The sequence below is a fragment of the Gavia stellata genome, chromosome 4 (assembly GCF_030936135.1).
Source record: "Gavia stellata isolate bGavSte3 chromosome 4, bGavSte3.hap2, whole genome shotgun sequence".
Classification (NCBI taxonomy): domain Eukaryota; kingdom Metazoa; phylum Chordata; class Aves; order Gaviiformes; family Gaviidae; genus Gavia; species Gavia stellata.
In genome coordinates this window covers 13,833,144-13,860,429 of record NC_082597.1, presented here as the reverse complement: position 1 = coordinate 13,860,429, position 27,286 = coordinate 13,833,144, and the positions used below count along the sequence as shown (strand labels likewise).

Here is a 27,286-nt window from a genome sequence, read left to right as displayed (position 1 = left end):
TGAAACAAGACAGGTATTTAAACAAATGTTTTGATAAATAACCAATTATATCAGCATTTCGTAATTACTCTAACTAAAATGACAACACATTTGTAATACGCAGGCCAATACTCTGGTAAGCTTATCCTCAATGCATGTTGGATAGTGGAGGGATAGTGGATAACGCCTGGCATTCTTACTGTTACGGTTTTGCCTATTTCGGGTTTTCATGGTCTAGAGAATCTTCACACATTTCCCCAAGTACATATAAAATTACAGAGATAATTACATTGATATCAGTTTAAAGTCTTCTGCTAAAACAGCTAAGCTTCTCTCGACTCGGTGTTCATGGATTCTGTACGTGTGCTGCAGTCACTCCACCAAGGACCAATCCCCATAAAGGCTCTCTGAGTTCGTAAATCTCTGTGCAGTCAGTGCGGGGGACTAGAGTTACAACACGAGACACTACTACATTTCTCTATAATAGTTTAGGTTTGGGGGACAATGTTTTTGATGGTGTTTCTTGAGATTGCATAATTTCATTATAAGCATATATATTCCATTTCCAGTTAACATCAGAAAAATTTGTGATTCTAACCTGTATTTTATGCAGGGTATATTGCTTGTATTTACCCCTTTTTTTCCAAAGACATTTTTTATTCTGAAGCATTTTTGGTGTTTCTCATTTTGTCTGTGTCTTGCTCACAAGTGTCTGTCTGTGCCAGCATGCAGGGGTTTAATTAAAGCAAAAAAAAGTAGAAAGGAAGACGCACTGAAATGTTTAAGTATTTTGGAATGCGTGCTCACCATAGGTACCACGTAGCTCTTTAATGCATCCGTGTGATTGGTGACAAAACAAGTGACAGAGACACCACCTATTCCTCTAGCGTGCCCACCAGGCTGGCCACCACACAGCAGCAGGATTGTGGGATCTGAAACACAGAACTAGCTTCTGAATTTCAAGCGCCCTGTAATTTTCCTTCCTGACAAATGGGTATGAGATAGCAGCAGAGAACCTCCAACCATTAGTCATGCTGCTTTCCAACAAACAACAATTACACTTAATAGGTACTCTGTCATCTTGCTCCAGTTGAATTTTCTAAAGAATTCACTAATAAAAACTTGGCTTATGCTTACAAGCACAATATACTACTTCAAAAAGCAAAGGAAACAACAGCTTGACTGAAGTTTAGTAGCATATTGTCAGCTGTCTGTTAAAAGTTTGCTGCACATTTATTAGTTTAGATGTCAGTTTTTACATCTAGTTTTGGGCTATGACTCTTCTCCCCCCCAGTTTTATCTTAATATCTATTTTCACAGTATGTTACATTATGATTCAATGCATTTTTTTAGACATCCAGCATGTGTCAATAAAAAGTTCAGAAATATGAAGATTTGTCTTAACTACATTAATGTAAGTGCACATTTGAAGATATTCAGCTATTTACATAGCTAATTAGCTTAATAAATCTTGCTAAGGCTGCCACATGGAGAAAAGTGATGTTGTACTCCTAGGTGACTTCAGCATTTCACAGAGGTTGTGGTCCAGTTTCTTGGACCGAAAGCATGCCCTAGAATTTACTCTAGTTAAAGATCAAAGCCCTCAGGGGAACACTGTTCTTCTATTTTCTCAAAGCCCCCAGAAGTGAGAACGTGAAAATATACTTGTGGCTGATCTGAAGTGTAAGTTTATTAACTGAACTTAATATACTTAATTTGGTATCAATACCAGCATAGAAGATGAACTGGGTTGTAAAGCCTGCAAGGTTGAGACAGCGCTACGAGGTACCTAAATTTTCTCATTCTGGAAGCATTAAAATGCATAGGTTTCTCTCACCTACTGATACAAGTAATAAATTTCTGAGGGAGCTGAAGATGACCTTTGTACTCATAGGCCTACTCTAGTTATACCAGCCTACGTACATATGAGTAGATTTGTACCTGGATTTTAGTCTGGGACTGGATGTTTGTTGACTACTGCTCTAATACGTGCTGTGAAATGTTCTTCCTGTGCTTTGACACAGATGCCATTTTCCCCATCGGGCCCAGAAGTACAGTTTGAGGATACACTCTCACAGTAGTAAACCAGAAAATTTATTCTTCACTGCTGTCGAGATGAATCACAGAAAGATAGGGGTTGGAAGCGACCTCTGGAGATCATCTAGTCCAACCCCCCCGCCAGAGCAGGTTCATCTAGAGCAGGTTGCACAGGAATGCATCCAGGGAGTTTTGAGTGTCTCCAGAGAAGGAGACTCCACAACCTCTCTGGGCAGCTTGTTCCAGTGCTCTGCCACCCTCAAAGTAAAGGTTCCATGAACATGGAACCAAATTCAGTCTGGTTTACAATTTGCAAAAAGTGAAACAAAGGAGGAAATAGCCAGAGTGGTAGGAGCAAGCTTATTCTGAGGCTGATCAGCTGCAACTCAAATGAAAATTGTGAAGTGAAAAAAATCTAATCTCAAAACCTTGTTTGTCTGCTAATATATCATAGATAAAACTTCACAGAGCAATTTGATTTGGCAGCAGTCTGCCAGCTAAAGTTTAATGATGTGGTAGCTACTCTGTTCTTTCCACTGCGACGAGACTTGCAGGTAGGACTGAGTGGAGTAGGAGACTGGCAATGCAAACACTCCAGGGAACAAAGGCTCACCTTCTGTTTATTTCTGTGACTGCTTCCTGCTTATACTAGGTGTTGGGAGAATTTCAGTCTGCATCTGAACAGGGGCTATGGCAGCCGTAAATGCCAAAGGCACGGCTGGGGGGGCTCATATTTGTGACAATAAATGCCACCTTACAGGCCATGCTACCTTTTGCTTTGGAAGAAGCAGGAACGCAATCTCTTTACTGAAGCACAGCCGTCGGGTGTCAGTGATCTTGCTTATGAGACCGACATCCGACTATTCTGGTGGGACAGCAGTCAACCTTTGCAGCACTTGCCTTCCTCCCATCAGGCCCACAAGAGCTTCCAGGCCTTAGGCTGACTTCCTCAGATGATTTGGGAGAGCGTGGAGAACTCGGGTTCAGCCAGAAACGCCGCTGCGACCTCGGCCTCGTACACAAAGGGAGGGGATCTGCACAAACCCTCGCACCTCCGGGACAGGGTTACCCCGAGTGCTGCGGCAGCCCCTGCTTAAGAGGCCGGCTGCATCACCGCGCGGGCTACTGCCAGCGTAACCTCCTGGGCAAGGCGCCACTCCGAACTTCCCTTCTTTCTAAGCAAAAGCCTTTCCCAGTAAACAGCCCGCGGGGCGGCCGCTGGCCGCGGGGCTGCAGGTATCCCCTCAGCCGTCCCGCCGGAGCGGTGCCAGGCTGCAGCGGGGAAGCCCAGCACCTTAAGAGTTAAAGAAAACCAGCTCCCGCCTCGCTAGCGCCTCCAGGACCCGCCGTAATGCGCCACAGTCGGACCACCCCCATCCCGAAGAAGCGGCTCTTCGAGAGGCGAACCCTCACGCCCTGGGCCTTCCCCTCCGGCTGCCGCGGCGCGGCCCCGCCCGCCATCGCTCGGGGCAGCTGCCTGCCTTGCCCCGCCTGGCGGAGCGAACCCGGCGAGGGGCGCTGCCCACCACGCCCGCTGGGGCTGGAGCCCGGACCCCGGCCCCGGCCCCGGCCCCACACCGCGCCGAGCCGAGCCGAGCCGAGCCGAGCCGAGCCCAGCGCTGCCTCGCGCTTCGCTGCGCCCGTCCAGACAGCAGCACCCCCTCCCTTCGCCCCCACTCCCCAACTGCGCACTCAGCCGAGCCCGCCGCCCCCAATCCCCTAAGAACCCGCCCCCTCCTCGCTCTGCGATTGGTCGATCCCGCTGTCTCTCCGGCACCTCCCCTGCCCATTGGGCGAGGCGAGGGCGCCCCCCGCCCCTCCCGGTTCTGTCGGTTGAGGCGAGCCGAGAGTAAATAGAAGCAGGAGCCCAAAATGGCGGAGCCGCCGAGCGCTGTTCATGGCGCGGCGTCGCCCGAGCAGGAGCCGTTCGGTGCTAGGCCGGCCCCGGATGCGAAGGTTTCCCGTGGGTCCCAGCCAGCCGCCAAGAAGATGAAGGGAGTCGATGAGAGGAGCTTGAAGGGCACTAAGCGCGTCAACGGTGAAGGGGGCGGTGGTGGCGGCAACGGCGGGAGCGGCAAGCAGTCGCTGCCCCTGCCAGCGGTCGTTCCCAGCTACAGCAACCCCGCGGCGTGGGGCTTCCCCGCGCTCCCTTCTGGCCCCTCCGGGGGTGCGGGGGGCTTCGCTTTCCCTTCTCAACTGCCCCGGAAGCTGCTGTCGCCCGCCGTTTTGCTGCCGTCGTCCGCCTCCCCCTCCTCTTCCTACCAGCAGCACCAGCACCGCCACCACCGGCACCGCCTGGCTCTGGCCGTCGAGGCGGGAGGCTGCGGTAGCGGGGGGGCGGCCGGCGCTGGCGGCGGGAGCGCCAAGCCGAAGAGGCCCAAGGAAAAGCGGGACAAGGAGAGGAGGAAGCACGGGGCCCTGCCCGTGGTCGCGGCGGTGGGAGATGGTGGCGGCGGCCTGAGTGCGGCAGGCCGGGAGGAGAACGGAGAGGTGAAGCTGCTGTTGCCGAAAGGTGAGGGGTGGGCGCTGTGGCTGTGCGCGGTCCGCGGGGGATCTCTGGCTGCCCGCAGCCCGAGGGAGGGGAGGGCTGGGACGAGGGGTGGTGAAGGCTGGAGGAGATCTGGAACGGGCAGCAAGCACGGGCTGGGCAGGGTGGGTATGGTGCTGTACGTGAAGGTGCCCGGAGCTACTGTGAGGGAGCAGGAAATGGTTGTGATGCTCGGGTCGAGCCGTTAGAATGGCTGCCTGCCCCCGCCCCGCCTCAGCACGCTGGCCCCGGAGCAGCGCCGCTTCACGGGGGCCTTACCTGTCTGCCCCCTCCACCCTGCCCTCCCCAGAGCCGGGGATAGCTAGGCTTGTGGACTGCGTGCTAGACCCTGGTAGGAGACTGCTGGCGTTGTGTAAGTTTGCGGAGAAGGCAGTGGCGGCTTAGTCTGCCGTCAATCCTGTCAAAAAAGGGGGTGTGGAATTAGCGATGGCGTCAGCTAGAAGCTGCCAGAGACCTTAGGGTTTCTTACCTATTAGGGAAATAAGGATGCCTAGTAATTTACCAGAGATCTGCGGACAAAACCGAATTTCTATCATTGTTGTGGGAGGAAAACCGGAGAAGACCACGTTTTACAAAAAAACCCCCAATTTTAAAATTAAATCTAGAATGATCTCGTTTATTAGGCTATTAATTTTTACAGGCTAAGTCATCGAGTACTAGAGAGCATGCAGTTAAAATTTAGATACTTAGACTATTGAAATCTCATTTAGTTGCTGCTTCAGGTTTGCTTTATTTCCTGAAGATCATTGGGCTAAAATCTTCCAAGAAATGCTCGAGGCCTTCAGGACAAGGGGAGGAGTGCTGGGTTAGTTTATTAATGGGGCTGGACAAAAATAGCCATACCAGGTAAGACAGGATATTAAGCTAGATTCTTGCTTAGATTCTTGCTGACTGTGATCAGCAATAGATACTTAGGAAGTAAAAGACAATATGTGAATATATGAAGACAGTACAATAATATATGCTTTTATTTCCAGTGTATGCTTTCCCAGTCTCCAGTGACCTTAAACCAGATGTTGATGTTTTTGCATTTACATTGAAATACAAAGAACTTGAAACATTCACTCCATTACCTCCTTTAAGCAAGTTTCCTTTCTTTCAAAGGAAAGATAAATTATAGCTGTTACGCGGGCTTAGGTTACTTTGATTGTGGCCTACACCTGTGCTTATAGGATGATCCAAGCTTGTAGAGAACAATTATTATCAATATGCCTTTTTGTCTATTGATTACGTTGTCTGGCTGCCTTACTGCATTTTCCACTAATTTCCACTAGTATCTTAGTCTCTGATTCACTTACCTTTGAGTATTTTTTTTAATTACTTGTTCTTTTTGGTCAGCGTGTTGCACATATTATTTTGTCCTTGGGATCTCGATTGCTCATGTACAAGTGGACTTAATGTAATTTGAGTGTTTTCAAGTATTTCGTATTAGGGTTTTTTTTCTTGTTCCTGTCCAAAAGATGACTTAAGAAAAGTCCTCAGAAATGATACTCAATACATGTTTGGTGTTGGTGAAGCCTTCTTGTCTTCAAGGATAGCCGCTAAGAAACTCACCCAATATCTTTCTAGCGAAGCTGTGGAAATAATAACCATATTCATTCAGATTGCTACAGTGTCCTACCGGTGTTACACAATCATGTTAATAAATCCCCGAGAACAATATTACAATAACAGGATGAAATGTTTCTAGCACATTGGTAAAAGAAATGATGACATTGATGGTGTCAACTGAATAATTGTTAATTGAACCGTCCTGGAAGCAGTGTTTCGTCTTTAAAGAGGAGATTCTGCACCTTGTATCTTAAAAGGACATTTTCTCAGAATTTATATACTGACAGGCACAAGTACTTGACTTTTTAGTTGCTGTTTGCTCAGAACATATCTTTTTACTTTCCATTTATTTCTTGAAAACCTAAATACAGGCAACAAATAACATTTTCCAAGGCAAATGATGCCTGTTTGGCATCTGGGTCTCTGGAGTTCTATAGCTAAGAAGTGGTTTCTATAGCTAAAATTTTGTGGCGTAGTTTTCTATATAAATGAAAAACTTCGTAGTCATTAAACTGTGTATTTTTGCAGAGAAGGTTGTGAGAAAGTGAGGGGTGCTCTGAGTCTTCCGCTGAGAGCAGCCAGCCTTTTTAAAGTGGTTCTGTATTAGACTGTAGATTAAAGAACAGGTTTGTGCTGTTAATCCTGTGAATAATTTACCTTTTGGAGAAGAAAGGAGAAATGCAGTTATGATGCAGGGAGAAAAGAATGACTGGGGGGGGGGCATGCAGAATCCTAAGTACAGAGGAAAACTAAGAATGATATATTAGGGTGGAACAGGCAGAAGCTGTGCACTGGGATTGCTGGGACTGTGGCATAGGCTAGAAGAAGATACCATAGGGACTCTGGTTGCAGCAGTGAATGAGTGAACGTGGACTGAGTGAATTTGAGATATTGACATGAAAGAGGGAGGAAATAGCATGCAAAATCTGTGTAAGAGGGAGGTGATACTGATCTTCTTTTGGGACAAAAGACATATACGTAGGTGCTGTAGAAAAGGCAAGGAATATTAGAGGAAGGGTAGGACAGAAGGAGAGTGAAAAACTTAGGCAGCCTACAGATATGACATCAGGGTGAATTTAGAGGGTTTCGCATAATAAACCCGAGAGGCTTGCACACACAGAATATATAGGGGGAAAGTAGGAGTAAAATATGTCCCTTTAGGTGTGATGAGATGAGTTCATAGCTGTCATATGTGCAGCTGGTAATACTTTCTAAAAATCAACCTAATGCAGACAAGTGCAGTTTCCTTTTCCTGGAGTCTGCAGTTAGACAACTTTTTTGCTTTCAGTGCTGTGGAAAATGAGCAGGAACACGGAATTGACAGTACTGATTGTTTTTTCTCTCATAGAATTCAGAACTGATACATATATCCATGTTGTGCCTGCCAGAAACAAAATTGTGCAGATGAGGAGACTAGAGGTGCAGAAGTCTCAAAAAGAAGCAAAATTATCAAAAGATAACCAGGTGGAATGGGTGATATTTCCTTGCTTGTTTTGAGGCTCTGAAGATGGAAAAGCTCCATCCTCCTCTTTGCAGCCAAAGTGGAGATATGTTGCACATGGGTACATGGGATGGGGTTGAATTCCCAATTGAACTTTGTACTTATAAGAGTGCCAGCACCTATGAATTGGGAGGAGTCGTGATCAGCGAGCTGTGTGCATACTCTGCTACGTATAGCAGTTGGGACGCTCGGAGAAAAAGCTTTACTCTGTGAGAGAGTGAGAGAGAGGGCCTGCACAGACCTAGCAGTGGAGAAAATGAGGAATAAAGCTTGGGGGATCAGAGGGAAGAATGGCAAAATTTGTCTTGTGGGATTGCTGAGACTGTGATGTAGACAAGATAATAAAGGGAATCAGGGTGTGCAGTGATGTGGAGTGAATGATCTGGACTTGGAAAACTGTCATCATAGGACTTGAAGTAGTACCAATAGCATTTTTCTAATTCTAGTTTAATTACTGTGATGATGATAAGGGATATTGACAATGATAAGGGATATTGACACTGAGGAGGAAATTGAGAGACAATTTTTCACCTACCATTCCAAAAAGCTGATTATAGGAGCTGATGTTTATCCTTTGCTTGCAATAGTGATTACCAGGTAAGAGAGCCCAGTTTTTAGGCACCTTTCTTTTTGAATGATAGGAAGATGTTAAGCTTGGTTAGAGCCAAGATGGATGACGTTGTTTAAAGCTCTTTAAAATTTTTGTATTTTCTTCCTTGAACAAGTCTTCATTTACAGATTTCTCTGGTCTTCTCATTTGTTGGAAAGACCTTTAACTTGCAGAATCGTAACCAGGCCTTACAGCTTGTGTTTCAATTAAATGAATGGAGTTGAGTGAACCCTTCTGAGATGATGATCTAGCATGCAGAGAACCTGGAAGAACATTTTGCCACATGCGTGATTTATCCTGCAGATAGGAGATTTAGGCTGTTTAAAATAAGCTTAAATTTTACTTGTCAAGTACATTCTGATAGCGGAATTAGAAGTTGTGTAACTATTTTTGTTTTAAAACATGGCGTGAATCTGACAGAAATGATTGCTGTTCCAGTTTATGACTATAGTGATTCAGTTAGTAATTTAACTGATACTCTGCTCCAGCAGTTCATAGCTGAAATCATTTTCTTAGCAGTGCAAAGCTCAGCTCAGCCACTCCCCGCTTCATCAGATAATACCTGCCCAGAGATTTTTGTTTTGGTCCATAGACTTGCTGTAAGGTGTGAATCCAGATGCATGAACCGTCTTTTCCGTTTTTCTTGCCATTTCTGTGTACAATTTCCCTTTCTCTCCACTTTTTTCCCAATGATCCATTTGCTGATAAGATTACCTTAGTGTGCAAGGAATTACAAAATGAGACTGGTATTTTTAACTTGCAGATAGGGGTTCCCCATATGAGCAAGCAAGCTGAATGTGGTACTGTAGCTCTTGTTTTTTTACTTCTAGTCTGTCTTTTTTTTCCCCTCCTTTCTTCCTCTTGCTGTCTTTGAAGGATAGGTTAGATTAGATTAGATTTCAGGTGGGCATTTACCAGTAATTCTGGTAACTTTGTTGCTTTGGGTTGCATGACACTTCTGGGTTTTAAGCTTTCAAGAAATTGCATTTTTCAGCTTGTTAAGTTCAGTTTGCATCCCGTGGGATGCTCACTTTATAGTCTGACTTACTGAAGTAGGTTGGAGAAAGTTTTGGATCTTCTTTCCACTTCTTTAGAGCTGGGGCCATGCATCTTGCTAGTTAGGTTGTCTTTTTTCTTCTGCTAAGTATTTCCTTCTTCTGTTTACTTCTGTTTCCTTTGCTTTTTTTTGGTACTGTGTGGCTTGACTCACTTCCTCCTCCCCCCTGCCAAATGCCTTAAATTCAGCAGTCATTTTCATGCCTGTGAGGCCTCTTGATCGCTCTCTTCTGAATTCTTTAATATATTTCTATTTAGATACCCTACTGTAATCAGCAATATCAAGAAACTGTTTGGGGTTTGGTATACAAGAGGAAGAGGGACTTACCAAATTTCTTTGGATGTTAGAGATTTATATGCAGTTTAGGTTTGAGAGCTGATAGTGACATTAACATAAGCATCCAATGTTGAGCTGAATTTGGAGCAGTGTATCTTTCTTGTGATGGACCTTGTCCTCTTTTTTGTTTCTATGAAACAACTGTGAGACTTTGCTAGGCAGAACGAAGTCTTTGACATTCTAAGCTGGAGAACAAACATTACTGTATCCCAGAATCCAGCTCTGTGTGTAATTTACATAGCAGAAACTTGTTCTGATTGTAGAATAATAAATAATTTTGCATAGTTGAAACAAAGTCAGTAGGCTGAAACATCAGATCTGAAACCTTTTGTAGAGGCCTTGTTTGCAGCTGTCACGTTCTCCACTACTGATTTCTGATGCAACTCCCCAGTGCTTGAGCTTAAACTTGGCTCATTCAGTTCTGCGTGTAGAAGGTCTCCTTTAGAAGTGCAAAGATTAGAGGAATTGTAAAGATTGGATTTAAGTTTCTTGGAAGTGTTTTGATTCTGAAAGGGGTCTGTCTTCCTTCCCATTCACTGGAGAGCTTGGGGAAATGTTCTCCTCTGGTAAAGGGATTTTAAACTTTAATTACAGAAAGGGATGTCAGCCAAATATTCATGGTTATTGGAATGAGAAAGCTATAATGATTTTCTTATTTTTTTGGTCTCAGAAACACTGTGTGTTTTTTTTTTTTTTATGTTAACTAAGTCAGGAAGCCTGCTATCCAGTGTACCTTGTATGACTTAATAAAAGTGCAGGTGTCAAAACCGTTAACATAGTGGTGTTAAACGTACTTCATGTGTCTGCATAACCAGATAAACATGGCTTCTTGAGGTTTTATTTTTATGGGTGTTTGTATAAAGGGGGGAGAGTGCTGATGGAAGGACTGGTGATTGATGTTCTTGTACTCCCCTCCTCCTCCCCCTTTCCTTCAGTTACAATACTGTTGGTGTTAACCATATTGATGGTGTCCGTTAGCAGTAGTTCGTAAATATTTTGCTTGATGTGCAGTGACAGCCCTTAAATCAAATGGAGGAGAGAGAGGCAGAATACTTTGAACATAATCTATGACTGGCTACTAATGTGGGTTACCATCTGGAAAGCTGATGCAGAGCAGCTGCAGGTTTTGGCATCTGACAAGGTTGTAAAGCTCGCCTCTCTCAGTGCTGAAACGGACTTGCTTGAGCTCCTGCGTTGGCTTCAAGGTGCGAATTTCACAATGTGACAGTGACCATGTTGCACATAATCCACTACAGAGCATTTCCCACTTGACTTATTCTCTCTGTGCTCGATTTACCTTTTTGTCTGTAGAAAGCTTGCAGTAGAGGCAAAGATCTGGTTAAATTTCTGAAATCTGAATGGTGTGGTCTATGAATTTGTGTTCCTTTATTTACTACTTAGGAAATCACTTCAGTCATTATGAGAAGGTGTCTAACTAGTTAGGAAATAGAGAACTTTTACTATAGCCTTTAGTTGTAAATAGCTGTTTACCTTATAAATACAGTATGTATTCCATTTCTTTTATTTATGTACTTAACATCCAGAAAAAGTAGAAGCTTTTAGATTTGAGGAGGAAGTATGCATATCACTCTGAATTAATTCAGTTAATCATGTGGATTCACTGTAAAGAGAAAACATTCTTCAGATGCCATTTAGGAAGGTGTGGTGGAACACTTCTTCATAACAGAATTCTTCCTGTCTGTATATAGCACTTTTTAAAATACACTGCTGTTGCTGCATTTCATTCATAGATGTACTGTTTCTATTATATTAAAACCAAAGAATATGGACTTTCTGGTGACACTCATACTGTGAACTTGAATGAGACATCTAGAAATCTGTTCATTCCTTGGGTGTTGTATTCCCTCCAAACAGAGGTACTTAATTCCTACAGAACTCTGTATTTTAAGAAGCGTACACATGGCATTGGCTTATTTAGTAGGAGCAGTTCGTGAAGAACTGTAGCCTGCGGAAAGGACCCCCGTTGGAGAAGTTCATGGAGGACTGTCTCCCATGGGAGGGACCTCACACTGGAGCAGGGGAAGAGTGTGAGGAGCCCTCCCCCTGAGGAGGAGGGAGTGGCAGAGACAACATGTGATGAACTGACTGCAACCCCCATTCGCCATCCCCCTGTACCGCTGAGGGTGAGAAGGTAGAGAATTTGGGAGTAAAGTTAAGTCTGGGAAGAAGGGAGGGGTGGGGGGAAGGTGTTTTTAAGATTTGGTTTTATGTCTCATTACCCCACTCTGATTTGAATGGTAATAAATTAAACTAATTTCCCTGAGTTGAGTCTGTTTTGCCCGTGACAGTAATTGGTGAGTGATCTCCCTGTCCTTACATCTCAACCCACGAGCCTTTTGTTATATTTTCCTCTCCCCTGTCCAGCTGGGGAAGGGGAGTGATAGAGCAACTTTGGTGGGCACCTGGTGTCCAGCCAGGGTTAACCCAGCACTAATAATAGAGACTTTTTTTCTTCAGGCAGCAGAGCTTGAAAGCTAAGGTGCGAGCCTAACTCTTACTGGACCTTACGTAGCTGATTCCTACTGTGCTTGGAATTTCTTTTTTTTTTTTTAACCCTAGTAGGGATTGGAATTTCTTTTTTTTTTAACCCTAGTAGGGAGTAGTCACAAACTCTGTTTAGTCTGTGATGAGTTATTTCCTGAGCAGTGCATTTCTCTGTTAAAAGCTTATAAAGCAAAAGTGTGTTTTGATAGGGGAAAAACTTCATGCAAAGATAGAGTTCTTCCATCCTTACCCTGGGATACAAATTACTTCAAACTTTTGACTTTTAGTGTATTTAGAGGTATTTAAAGGAATAGGAAGTCTGTGCATGTGCAGGAAGAGCACATAGTGCAGTGAGCAATGATGTGAGAAGACTCTAAGGGTTACTGTGCTACACTTATGTTTGCACGTATGAAAAGTTTGTATGTAATAATCACTGTGTTTTTGTCATTAAAAGAGCAGTGGAAAGTATGGATTAATGGGGAGAGACCTGAATATGTCGTTTGCTCTTTAGAGCTAGTCCCTAAAATTCATCAATAAGATAATGTTTTGAGGACCACTGACTTCTCTGGGTGTTGAATGTCACAAGGAAGCTACTGCAGCAGTAGTAAGCCTTGGGCTAAGGAGAAATAGCTATCTGCTGTCTCAACACAATATAGTGAGTAGAAAGAGACATCAGTCATCCAGCCGTGTTCTGGCCAAGGTAAGAGTTAGTGCATTGCCTAGGGTTTTGGATGTTTTTAAGACTATAAGGTTTTTGGTGTGAGTGATACGCTGAAAAATCAGAAAGTGTTAATTTAAATCTGTAGGGAAGGAACTGGTATTTTCCCAGAGAGACTTGTTTCATTGCATTTTTTTTTGTTGCTATTAAGTATTCTTTTCTGTCACTTCAGATGTGATTCATGGCATCATGACTGACCTTCTCCCATTGGAAGAATTGGAATAGCAACGTTTAAGATTTGTTATTTTTTCCCTTTTCAAAGTAGAGCAGACATTACAGGAATTTTTTTTGTCTGTTTTGATCCAATAATTAAAAAAAAAAAATAACCCACAAAAAACCCCTCCAACAAACAGATGAAATATTAAGACAAATCCTCATACTCAGTACCTGACTAATCTTTTGATTATTCCTTACCAGAATGAATTTGTCAAAAGGGAGAGAGCAAATAGCTCAGCTTAATAAAACTGAAGTTTATATTTATGGAATGTTATTTTTTTTAATATCTACTAAAATGGAAAAATAGTTATTGAAATGTAAATATGCTTAGGTGGCTTCACATAAAATATTGTATAATGATGAATTTTGAAAGGGTTATTGTAAATGTTTTTGTGTTTTTCTGCAGAACATATGCTCTGCCCATTCCTTTTTTTTGAAATTAACCTTTTATTTAGACTAGGACTTTTTAAAAAAATCCGCATCCATCCACCCACCCCACTCCCCAAAAAGAACCCCAAACCCACCACCAAACACACGCACCCCAAAACAAAATACCTCCACCTTTGTGGAAAAAGTTCCAATAATGGACCACAACTATTTGGTAAGTTGGTAAGTTTACCAAAAGAAAAAGGAACTGTAATATGATCATTTATGGACTAGGGATGTCAGACTTTAGCTTCTAGTCACTGGTACATCTATATATGTTGGTTTTCTAGAATGAAGACCTTTTTATTAAAATTTGTCTTCCCTGTTTGAGTCAAATTGCCCCTTCAGCTTACTTTGAACTTAGATTATCTTCTCATTAGCATATGAAACTTAAATTTGTCAACTGCTTTTTCTGAAGGTTCAGTTTTTCATCACTGTGAAAATTGAGACTATTCCAGTGGCAACTGCAGTGCTATGACATATGGAGGTAATAGCTGTTGCTACTTGATGTTCACTTGTCCCGATCACTGACCATTTGGGTTACATTATTTCCCTGGATACTCATTTCATCCTGTTATCTCAGCAGCTTAAGAAGGCAGCTCAAGCCTTCTGTTTTTGTTTTGTTTCTTTTTAATTTATTCTGAGTAGTATTGATGAAAGCTAATTGCAGATTATTCTGTGGACATGGAAAGATTAGTATAAACATCTCTCTACCTTTTACTACTTTGAGATGCTGTTGCCCTACAAATGAAGTGGAGACCCAAGGTTTTGGATAAGTAGTAGCTGCTACTGGTAAACCTCAAAAAAAGCTATACAGGACCATGCCAAGTCTTCTGAACTTGTTCAACAGAACAAGTTTTGTCTTGTTTTCCCTTGCCAACCTCACTTAGTGGTTGTTTATTCTACAACATGTAGATTGTAAATTGCTTAATGTTGGAGGTGTTTGTTTTAAAGCAGGATTTTTGTGAAGAATTTTCATGTTTCTTGGTTGAGGAAGTGAGACTTAGACTGAAATTACATATGGCTGGAGGGGATTGATACCTTATATTAGAGAAAACACGCAGAGATACTGGTCTGTGGCATTTTGGAAAGTTGCAAAGAGCTCTAGCCTGTATTGAACCGTATGAACTTTATTGGGCATTTGTGTTATATGTGGCAGCAGTTAATATGGAGACTGTACTTGGGGAATTGCACTTGCCCTTCCTTGTTAGATAGTTGTGCCATAAGCATATTTTAATCGCATTTATTGACTGTAATGACTATTGGATGCTTCTGAATTGACTGACTGAAGAGCCAGCATCGCTATGTTGCAATAAATTCTGTGGTAAACTCAATCTTAAAATTATTTGGTTTTTTATCTCTGCGTCCTGTGAAATCCTCCTGCAAAGCTGTGAAATGGAATATCTGTCACTGAGGAGAATTATCTGCAGAATTTTGTTTGAGAATTGTGTTTGAGGCCTGCCAGCCAGACTAGAAAATACTTATTTTTACTCATAAACTGAAGACATTTGAACTGAGAAATAAGACCAAGTGTTAAACAATGGAATGACTCTCATTTTGACATAATTTTTTTATTATGTTTTGTCTTTATTTCAATATTTATTTATGCTTTTTTAAGGAGAACTCTACCATCTATTGCTTATCTATTCTGTGGGCTTTGAGGGAGGAAACCTGACAATTTGTACATTTAAATTGTGATTCGCAACTTTACTTTCTTTACTTGCCTCAGGCTGTACACTGGTTTTGTTACAGTACTGTGATTTCTAAAAGGGAAATAGTTAAGTTTAATTTATTTCAAACCTTCCTCAGCTGCATTTACATTGTATTTGCAATCCCTTTGGGTATGATTTGCTTGTGGCTGTTGCTGGAGGTCGTCACAGGACACTTCTACTGTTTCTTTTGTCTGGAACGTTTCACCATTGACTCTGCTAATTGCTTTCTATATGTGAAAATAAACTAGAGGCTCTTTAAAAGGTTTCAGCTTGTTCTCTGTCCTTACTCATGTGTTGCTTCTGACAAAACTGGAAGATTCATTGGCCTGTGATGCTATTCATAAGCCTGCAATAAAGGATTCTTTCAGTCTTCCTCTCCTCCTCTTTCAACAAGGCTCAGCATTTGTATATGCTCTTCAATCTTTCTTTGATTTGTAAGTGATAGCAGAAGTCAAGTGTGCCTCTTAACGGTATGCAAATGTTGAGATAAAATCTTGGTCTTCCCATGATAATTATAATCCTGGCCGAGTTGAATATTGAATGCAGGTTACAAACCAAGCCTGATGTTACTGCCTACTTGCTGAGTGAGCATCTGCTTTCAGGATGTTACTTAGACTCCTGTTGTATAATTCATTTCTTACTTCATACTCTGAAGTTGCAGGGGATTTACAATTTGGGGATTTCTTTTGGGGAAGAAGCAGGCTGGAGAGGAAGATTCATGTCTGCTTAACCTATGCTTAGAAAGTACAGGTTTGTGTTGCTTAGGAAAACTTGTTTGGATTCTGTGGCCTGCTATACAGATGAATCTGCTTTGTCATCCCTTCTCATTGAACCGTTAGAGGGCTGTTCTTGGATGTGATTGTTTCAGTTGCTTAGAACTAAGAGTTCCAGACAGTTTTAAGCATAGCTGTCTTATTCCTTATTACCTTTGTGCCAGCATAGTTTCTATTCTCTCCCCACTGCTTATCTTGATCTGTGGATAGACAACAGACATATCTTGATTGCCATCTCTTTTAGTTTTTATTTTCTTTCTTAGGCTCTTCCCAAAATACATTCTTCATCCTAACAACTGTTAGGGTTCAAGTTCTGTAGCCTTACTAAAGACTCCTAAAAGTAAAGATATGAATGCTGTGGATTCATTGTTACAGCATGCATTTAAGTGGATTACTGTCAACCCTTTGCACCTTTTGTTTAACTATTAACAGGCTTCATAAATAGTTATGGGACACTCTATATTGCCTTCCAGAATTGAAGGCTTGCTTTGGTTTGGTTCTGAGGAATATTTCTGATTTGTCAGTATTGAAGATACCTGCTGCTTCTATTTTATTTGAACGCTTGAGGAAAAGTAATTGGATTTATCTCTGCTTCCACATGGGGTTTATAATGCAAGTACCATAAATAAGACATCAGGATTGTGTCTCAGCTGTATTATTGAGAAGGCATTCTGAAGCATAACATTATGTAGAAACTTGAAATCAGATTTCCTCTTTCCCTGAGGAAGTTGAAAAGCCCAGTAAATTCTTGGAGCAGGTACTTGGCTTCAGGCCAAGAAACTAGGCATGAAGTGCTGGCTGCACTGTGTCTAAGGCTAGTTAAATCTGACTTCTCTAAATGCTTGGCCTCTAAATCTAAAGTTGGCTTGAAAAGATTACTCCTTGAAATTATGAATTCCTCTGGGTCTAGTGTTTTTCATGCAGAAAGCATGCCTAAAGGCTCTGCTTCTATATGACAATGATTTAAAAACCTGGAGCGACTTGACAAGAAAGGAAATGAATAATGAGACTGCTCAGATACAATTTTGCTGATTGTAGGTAAGCAAGGGAAGCACTAGTGCATTATATCTGGTGTGCATTTGCACACAGCATGCTTCATGTGTTTATTAATGACATCTTACTGCTATTAATGCATTAGCGTAGCCTGTGAACGTAATGTAAAAGATTTTGCAGCTGACAAATTAAGCCTTCATTCCAAGCTACTTGGAAAAGCCTTTAAGTTTAGATTATGTGAAGATAGTTATGTGAGGTTTCTAGTGTATATGCGCATCCTGGAAAATACAAACTGTACTCCTTTTTCCCCATTTCTTATCTAATGCGTGTAATTTGAATTTCAAGAAATAAGAGCTGACTACAGATGCAGAATAAGAGCAGAGGGTAGTAGGAGTAAGCAAAAATTGTTAACTGTGTGCAGTTAACACGCTGAGTTGTTGCATACAGTTCTGACGTAATAGAAACAAAACTTGTCTGAGTTAAATAAGCTTATGTTGGATTATGCAACAGATAAATATTAGCTTTTCATATTATAAGTACTGGGATTTCCTTGTAACTCCTTCTTTTATCCTCTTAATAGAGCTTACATAAGAGTAATATGAAACGTGCATGCGACAGTTTCTGTTCCTACTTAATTGTAAAATATTTGCATTTCAGCGCAAATCAAAGACAAAATTAAAGAAAGGGAAAAGAAGCAAAAAGAGAAGAAGAAGCACAAAATAATGAATGAAATCAAGAAAGAAAATGGAGAGGTCAAATTATTGCAGAAAGGTACGTTCAAAATGTTTAGTGGTATTTCATATTTTAGTGGCTTTAAAGTCTTTGGGATACTGAGTTTTAATACTATGTTTTCCATTCAACTTAAATGCCATTTTTCCTGATTAGTTGGTATGAGGGTTGCAAATTAAAGCTTAACTATAAATGTTAATTTTTTTGTCAACTGTGTTAAATACTGGAGATTAAAAATATAACTATCACCACAATGTTGCTTTTACAGTAGTAGCAAAGACTAGTACTTCAAGGAATGATATTGGTGATACCTACATCTTCTCTGCAGTTACTGAAGGAGGTTATCATTTTATATATTGTGGAGAAAAATGAATCCATGCCATATCTTATATCTAACATTAAATGCACAAAACTGAATAGCTAAGGAATTATAATTCAGGTACTTTGTCAAATACTAAAAAATGATGTGCAACAGGCAGTCTTAATTTTGGCTAATTTCTTCAATTTCATTTACTGTAATGGAGTGTAATTAAGATCATGTTCTCACACTTGCTTCTACGTCCACTGAATCTTAGAATTGTACAATAGTTGAGGTTGGAGGGGACCTAGTCCAATGCTGCTGCTCAGAGTAGGGTCAACTGGAACAGGTTGCCCAGGGCTATCAGACTCTGTATCTGCAAAGGTGGAGGCTCCACAATCTCTCTGGACAATCAGCGGTCAAATACTGATACTCTTGGAGTAAAAAAGTGTTGTCTTATGTTTAAAAGGAATTTCTTTTATTTCAATTTGTACCCTTTACCTCTTGTCTTGTCACTGGATGCCTCTGAGAATAGTCCTGCATCTGGGGAAGAATAACCCCATGCACTGGTACATACTGGGGGCTGATAAGCTGGACAGCAGCTTTGATGAGAAGGATCTTGGGACTCTGGCAGACAGTAAGCTGAATATGAGCCAGCAGTGCACCTTCATGGCAAAAAAAGGCCAACGGTATCCTGGGCTGCCCTAGGAAGAGCGTTGCCAGCTGGTTGAGGGAGGTGATCCTTCTGCTCTTCTCAGCACTGCTGAGGCTGCATCTGGAGTACTGTGTCCGGTTCTGGGCTCTCCAGTACAAGAAAGATACAGTCTTACTGGAGTGAGTCCATCACCTGGCCAAAGATGGTGAAAGGACTTGGAGCATCTAGTAGGGCCTGTTGCTGTAGGATAAGGGGTAATGGTTTTAAACTAAAAGAGAGTAGATTCAGACTAGGCATAAGGAAGAAATTTTTTAAGCTGAGGGTGGTGAAACACTGGAACAGGTTGCCCAGCGAGGTGGTAGATGCCCCATCCCTGGAAACATTGAAGGTCAGGTTGGATGGGGCTCTGAGCAACCTGATCTGGTTGAGATGTCCCTGCTTATTGCAGGGGTGTTGGACTAGATGACCTTAAAAGGTCCCTTCCAACTCAAACTATTCTATGATACTATTCTATGATTCTATTCTATGATCTTTCCTATGAGGAAAGGCTGAGACAGCTGGGACTGATCAGCCTGGAGAAGAGGAAGCTCAAGGGGGATCTCATTGATGTGTACAAACACCTGATGAAAGGGAATGAAGAAGATGGAGCCAGACTCTTCTCAGCAGTGATCAGTGACAACACAGGACGTAGTGGACACTAATTAAAATACGAAAAATACGAAATTCTGTCTGAATGTTAAGAAATAAACTTTCTTACTGTGAGGGTGGCTGAGTACTGGCACAGATGCGTACAGAGGTTGTAAAACCTGACTGGACACAGTCCTGGGCAACCTGCTCTAGGTGACTGTGCTCAAGCAGGGGGATTGGATTAATGATATCAAGAAGTCCCTTCCAACCTCAGTGCTTCTGAGTCTGGCTACATCTTTACACCCTCTCATCAGGTATTTGTACACACTGATAAAATTCTTCTTTCTCCCCGCTTTCTTTTCTCCATGCTGAACGATTCACTGCTCTGAGCCTCTCCTTGTGTGAGTGATGCTCTGCTCCCTTAATCATTTTTGGGGGCCCTTTGCTGGACTTGCTCCATTATGCCCATGTCTGTCTTGGACTCGCAAGCCTAGAACTGGGCATGATACTCCAGATGTGTCTCACCAGTGGTGAGCAGAGGGGAAGAATACCTGCCCTCAACCTGCTGGCAGTACTATTCCTAATCCTGTCCAGGAGGCTGCTGGCCTGCTTTGCCACAAAGGCACACTGATGGCTCATGGTCAGCCTTTCACCCACCAGGACCCCCAAGTCCTTCTGTGTTGGGCTGCTGTCCAGCCAGTTGGTCCTCAGCCTGTGCTGGCGCACGGGGTTCTTCCTCCCAGGTGCAGGACTTTGCATATCGCTGTGTCAACTTCCTGAGTCCACTGAGTTGGCCCATTTCTACAGCCTCTGAAGGTCCCTCTCACTGGCAGCAAAACCTTGTGGTATGTCTGGGTTACTCCAGTAGTAACTGTTTTCCAGCTGGACTTTGTGCTGCTGATCACAACCCTTTGAGCACAGCAGTTAAGCCAGTTCTTGAACCACCTCACTCTTCACTTAACCTAGGTCATTCTGCATCAGTTTTTCTGTGAGGATGTTGCTTATTTAAGTAGACCAAGTATTTTTTATCTGTTATTCTCAGACTCTATTTTTGAAATTAGGAACAAATTCCTGATACATTTTTCTGTTATCTTGTCTGCTGTAGTATTTCATTTACAAACAAAAAACTGAAACCCTTAAACCAAAACATTATCTTCAGAATGTTCATATGAGGTCAGAGGCATAGAACCCTGTAATTACTACATCACATACTATACTCTACGCACAGTTCCAAGTAACTGTATTGGCAACTATGACTGCTTAAAACCTTCGTTGATCAGATCTCAAGGTATCCGCGTAGACTGTGAAGAATGTGTAAGCTGGTGACTTCCTGTGAAAAGAACAGATGTGGCTTGTCGTTGCTGAGCATGAAAGGAAGTTGGTGGTTGAGATACTGAGCAATGCTTAACTGCCTCAACAATGAGGTTCTTCAGGTTTTGTTTGTGTACCAGGTTTTTCTTACCCTGTGTCCTATTTCTGTTGCCATTCAGCAGATGAGGTGGAAGCTGCAAAGACAGCAAGTCTTTTTATACAGATCTAATAAATGATACCTAATGGGGATGTTGGAACTCAAATAGTGCTTTATTTTCATGTTAATATAAAAAAGCATATGCACAAGGGCTGGTCTGAGCTAGCTGAGTAGCAGGATAGGTTATTCTCACAGAGAACAGTGCTATAAGTGCATTAGGTGTCTTATTCCTATTTCATAGATGTGATACATTATCAGTCAAGTATCATGTTTTAGGTTTTATTTAAGATGTTGGTGGGACGTGGTTTGTAGAGGCTATGTCTGGTTTGCCAGTATCCTGCAAAATTGACTCTTATTTCAGTGAAAGAAGGGAGCGTGTCAGGAGAGCAGTTATTTAGAGCAGACAGATCTTCTCCACTGGGTTCGTATCCTGTTCAGAACAGTAGCTCCGAATGTCTTTTGTGGGCCTCCAAAATCTGACTGGATGTGCTTGTATGTGCTGTGAAGTTTGTATAACATTTCCTGATTCCTTCTGCTGATCTGGCTTGACATCCTGGAAGCTGAGGGCAAGAGAGCAAAGGCGAAAGTTCTTTAAGATGCAACTTCTTGTATGTATCAGTGGTCAGTGCCTCTGTGACCTTCTCAAACATTTTAAACTTTTCATCTAAGGATATGTTCTTCCTGTGGAACAAAAGTTAAACTCCAAGCCCTTTTATTCTGAGCTCAGAATTCACTGTGTGGGCTTAGGAACAAAGATTTAGAACTAGTCCTACTTTCCTTTTCTTTGGGTTTTTGGTCTTGTGGTTGGTTTTGTGTGTGTATGTGTTGAGAGACTGCAGTGCTGGTCTCTAAAGACAGCTTATTTCCTTCTTCTAGGCATTAGATCTATATCTTGTAAAATGTTACTCTGACCGTCTGCTGAATGCTTTTCTTATATTGAGAATATTGTTAGTCTTCTGGTTTTTGTCTTTTTTAGTTTTTTCTTCTGTTTGTGACTTACTTTTGTTGAGGGGGTGGAGGTAATAGCCTACCTGACTTTGGACAGTTAAACTAGCTGTCCAAGATAAAAGGTGTCTAGTTACAGAAGAAGAGGTCATTACTGAGGGACTGATGCGTTTTGGGGGAGAGTTGGTGCATAAGCCTGATCTTGGTGCTTTGAGCTGAATGTGGAAGAGTTTATTTACATTAGGAAGCTTAGGGATGTAAGTGTTCATCTGCCTAAACTTGGGTTGCCCTTCTGTTGAAAGCAATGAGAAAACTTACCCACGTTGGAGAAGGGCAACTCTTAAAAAGGGTATTGTTGCAGTTCCTGAGGCTGCTAAAGGAAATGTGTTTGGCTCTTTCAGAGAGCCTGATGGCTTTTCATGTGCATCTAGAATGAAAAGGTTTTTTGTCATCCTTTTGCACTTGCAGATGTATTCTCTGTAGAGTAAGGCTATATAATTGCCCCTTTTTCTCTCAGTCTGTTATGTGGAAGGAAGAGCTCTGTTCTTGGAAAAAAGCTTCTTGGCACATGCATATTGTTAAAAATTTAGGAAATAAGTGATTTAAACTTGCTTTTAAAAAAAATCTGCAAAATGAAAAAGTTACCTTTTAGAAATGGGAAGTTTCATACAAAAAAAAATTAACACCAATGTGACGTGGCTGAGGGTTACTGGAGGTCCTGCAAAAAGAAAAAGGCTTATTTGTAAACAGTCCCAGTTGTGTTTTCCCTTTAAAAAAAAAAGTCAGTCCTGTTTTTCCTCATTATTTATATCAGAGTACAGCAATTTCTAAAAAAGCAGTAGGAGAAATTCTTAGTGTGTGTTTCTGCAAGATTAAATGCCTTGGTTTATGGCATGCCAAAATGCAGGGAAGAGGGGGAGAATGGACATCTTTATGGTGCTGGTATGAACATCTGTAAGTACAAATTGTTTTCTAAAGTGTTTTTTTTATTCTTCTGGAAGAAATGACATTTATTTTAATTGTACATTCTTACAAACCTTTTAGATTTTTTTTATAGCTGGGTTTTGCACAGAAATAATTCTAAAATTGGTATATTGAAGATGAGATCTACCTCTGAGTCATACTGCATGCTTTTTCCCATCCACTATGTTTGATCTTTGTGTGTCTTTAGGGAAAATACTGAAGGATTTGTATGCAATGTGCTTTAGTTGATGGGACATTGAGGCGATGGGAAGGACTGAGGTAAGAGTGCCGGGAACACAACCCACCACCCTGATTTGCCTGTAATACTGATTTTGCTTCACAGTCCTTATGCACCAAGTTATCAACTTTTACGAATAAAACATGAGTATAGGGTGAAACACAGATGTAAAGTACAGCTAGGATATGTGCGATGAGATTGCTGAGAGCAGAGCTCTTCAAAGTTGCAGTGGGCATCAAACATTTTTTCGAAAGAATGTATTAAATCATTTGCTTACCTTTTTGTGTAGCTGGTGGATCAGTTTTCTGGAGATGTCTTTCTGCTGCTTGCTCTTGGTTCCTTCCCATCCCTTTACATGAGTGATTCATTTCTACCCCTAAAATTGCTGCTGCCCCCATTACTCCTTCTGTTCAGCTAGTGCATTCAGTTGGCTACGCAAATCTCTGGGAACCTAAAAGGAGCCAACAGTGCTGAACTGGAGCAGTCCCTACTGTTGTCCAGGCAGGGTGAGACACTGTCAGCGCATGCTGCCTTGGGATGGAGCAGATGGCAGCTGGAGGGAGAGCTGTGCTGTAATAGCTTTGAAGTGTGTCTTGCTGGAGGTGGGGGTCTGGAGCTTGAGGCAAAGACTTCTGGTACATCAGTGAAAAGCAAAAGTCAAGTCTCTTTCTACCACTGCGTGCAAAATCTATGCAGGTTAAAAGGTTTCCATGTGATTTTTTTTTTTTTTTTTTTGGTTTGGAAGAGATCTGAAATACTGATCTGAAGGCTGTGGGTACAAATTATGATAGGCTGTGTGTAGCATATGCAGCATATTATTTGGAACTTCTTTTTATGGTGACGACTGGATATAATTGTAGTTTTTTAGTTACTTTATTTCAAAGACAAAGAATTAAAAGTAATACTTCAGAGAGAATTGCAATGCTGACACATTTATAGGAGCTCTTCCTTTGAGAACAGTGTTTCTACCTTCAGTTTATTGCTAGTAAATGAAATGTCTTCGGGTAAGTTGCTAGGCTGGGTGCATGCAAAATATTTTTTTGTTGCCCTGTGATTGTATTGTATATGTGAAGTGGGTTTCATTTCTAATTTCCATGCTACAGATTAAGTGGTCAGTTCAGAGAAGAGGTCTGGTTCTATGTGGGTTACTCTACTGTTTTTAAAGTTCTTGCACAGCAGGGTGAAAAATGCTGCTAGCAGAGTCTGTTTGCTGCATTTGCTGCTTGAAGTGGAAGGCTTCACTGAATAAAGATGATTAAATCAGCACTTTTTCATCCCATTGAAGCTTTCGTGATAAGTGCAGTTGTTGGGAAGATAAGGGAGGAAGCATGTTAGGATCTTCCTGTGTGGCTCTGATGGGTAAGAGACAGTTATCTTAATGAGCTAAACATGGTACAAGTCAACGTATATCTTCGTAGCAACTTTTATCACACTCTGTGTTTGTATGCCTATAAGTGTCACTTTCTGAAAATCCTCAATAGCTGTTTTCAAGGTGGTTGTGACTATCTAACTTCCAGGAGGGCTGAGACAACATAAAATAGGATTATTTGATGTATTTTAGGCTTGACTCTTCTTATGTTTAATAGTCAAACTTTCAAGCCTATAAATAGAACAAGATAGCTGTCAGTTCTCATTTGTACTCCTGCTGTTTGGTTTGTTTCCTGGGCTGTGTACTCAGACACCTTGAAGTTATGTTTGTTTTCAGCACATGGTCTATTAGCTTTTTCAACCTGTCAGCAGTTGATCTTGCTCATCTTTATTTGCGGACTGTTCAGAATTCCAGGTGCATGTTTTAACTCTATTGAAGTCAACTGTTCTAATCCTTTTGAACTATTTTGTAATATGTTTTTCATTAACTCATCAAATTATTATATTTATTGAAAAATATATACACAATTTGTAATACATTATGATATGTTAAAATAAAAATAAAAAATTCTGTCACTTAAGTTAACTCTCTGGCTGGTACAAACTTGAGGGTTTTTAGGATCTAAAAGGCTTTTCATGGTTTTCCTTGTGCTGGGTGGCTTTCTTTTTTAATTTTTTGTTTGTTTGCTACTGTAAGTGGCAGTGCCTCCAAGAACACTTGTACTCTCTACGACTGCATATTTAATTTATTTACTGGTGAATGGCATCTTGGCTGCTCCTGTTCTAAGCTATTTTTTTAGTTGTTTGTGGTTATGAACTTTAAACTCATTGGAAGATCCAGGGGGACACTTCTGCAGTTTGGACTGGGATTTCTGCGTTGACTGTTTAAAGACTCGGCCTGAAGAGCTGTAGCAGAGCTGAGTCATCATAAATTTCTAGTATGTTAGTAGCTTTAGTCTGGATAGCAGTGAGAATGCTAGAAAATGCTTGAGTCATGTGTCTGGCCATGTGGGATTATGAGAAGAAAGTTAAGATCATTAATTGGAGGTTACTTCTTACCTATCCCCCTATTGGAGAGTACTAGGCAGAACGTCTAGTAGTACTGCAGTAGGAGGTAGTTGGTACAGGACCAACCCAAAGACTTAAATATTATGTTTTGTAGCTGATGACAGAACAACCATGCTGATCTCTCACTGCAAAACTAGTAGTATACTTGCAGCTAGCTGATACTGCTGTGACTTTTTGTGTGCTGTAGAACAAGTGGTAAGATGCTGTGTTCCAGTCCTTCCGTTCAGTTGAAAAATCTAGGAAATGGAGTCCCTGTTTAGGCTCCTCTGCATTCATGTTCTTTCCTCTGTGCTCCTACCCCCCACCAAGTGCTCCTCAGCTCTGTTAAATTTTGGTGACTGAGTTCTCCTAAAGTGAGGAAGTGAAAACTGACTTTAATTACTGGCTGCAGTTAAAAATGTTTGTACCTTCCTGATCCTAGCTGTCAGCTTGAAAACTGTGGGAAAAGAACAATTTAGTGTTCTTATCAATGTTGGTTTTTTTTAAACTTCTGAAGTTCCCCCCCAATAATTCTAGGGGCTGTGACCTCAAAGTTGAGAAATACTGCTCTAGTTGAAACAACTGAATGAAATAAAAGGATTGTGGCTTCTGCTTATGGAAAATTTCAGATCAAATGATCTCATGGACAAAACACAACATAAAATAAACTTCAGCTAATTTCTGAGTTTTCTTCTTATAAAAACTCACATTTGGAAGGAATCTGTAGTTACCAGAGTTCAGGTTGCCTAGCATCAATTTAAATTATAAGTATATATTATCGAGTAATAGCAGAGCATTGGCTTATTTGCATAAAATTTGAACAGTTCTGAATCTCCATCCTTAGTAATAAATAAGTCCTGTGCTGTGAGTGACAGGGATATTGTGGCACCACAAGAAATAAATTTACTGAGTTACCTTGAAAGATCATGTAGATGTATCATGTAGATGTATGCAGTGGCAGAAATACTTGTGGTACATTAGGCCCGACTTGCCTAGAAGATGGTTCTGTTATTGGTGAGTATGTGCATGCATGAACAGAATGAACACAAATTTCCATTAATAAGGCCAAGTGCCGGGTCCTGCACTTGAGTCACAACAACCCCATGCAATGCTACAGGCTTGGGGACAAGTGGCTAGAAAGCTGCCCAGCAGAAAAGGACCTGGGGGTGTTGATTGACAGCTGGCTGAAGATGAGCCAGCAGTGTGCCCAAGTGGCCAAGAAGGCCAATGGCATCCTGGCCTGTATCAGAAAGTGTGGCCAGCAGGAGTAGGGAGGTGATTGTGCCCCTGTACTCAGCGCTGGTGAGGCTGCACCTTGAATCCTGTGTTCGGCTTTGGGCCCCTCACTACAAGAAGGACATTGAGGTGCTGGAGCGTGTCCAGAGAAGGGCGACGAAGCTGGTGAGGGGTCTGGAGCACAAGTCTTATGAGGAGCGGCTGAGGGAACTGGGGTTGTTTAGCCTGGAGAAGAGGAGGCTGAGGGGAGACCTTATCGCTCTCTACAATTACCTGAAAGGGGGTTGCAGAGAGGTGGGTGTTGGTCTCTTCTCCCAAGTGACTAGCGACAGGACAAGAGGAAACGGCCTCAAGTTGTGCCAGGGGAGGTTCAGACTGGATATTAGGAAAAATTTCTTTACTGAGAGGGTAGTGAAGCATTGGACCAGGCTGCCTGGGGAGGTGGTGGAGCCACCCTCCCTGGAGGTGTTCAAGGAATGTGTGGACGTGGCATTGCGGGACATGGTTTAGTGGGCATAGTGGTGTTGCGTTGATGGTTGGACTTGATGATCTTACAGATCTTTTCCAACCTTAGTGATTCTGTGATTTCTTTGAAAATACAGTGCAGGTTTTATAACTCCATCCTCGTGCAGATATTGCTAGCCAAATAAGAGCAGAAGCAAAATGAAAATTTTGCTGTTCTTTGGTCTTTTACACTCCAGTAAAGTGTAAGCTCAGTCTGCTTTTTTTAACATCAGATCAAGGGGAAAG

The 27,286-nt window shown here is 41.8% G+C and overlaps 1 protein-coding gene across 1 annotated transcript in view; it reads left to right on the top strand.

Annotated features, from left to right (window-relative positions):
• The first annotated feature begins 3,888 nt into the window (after window positions 1–3,888).
• The window catches only part of RSBN1L (round spermatid basic protein 1 like), a 53,341-nt gene continuing 29,943 nt past the window's right edge, over window positions 3,889–27,286 (top strand). Inside the window, exons 1-2 of the mRNA XM_059816454.1 lie at window positions 3,889–4,528; window positions 17,620–17,733. Coding sequence (XP_059672437.1) covers window positions 3,889–4,528; window positions 17,620–17,733 — 754 coding nt within the window. The remainder of the gene's footprint in view (window positions 4,529–17,619; window positions 17,734–27,286) is intronic.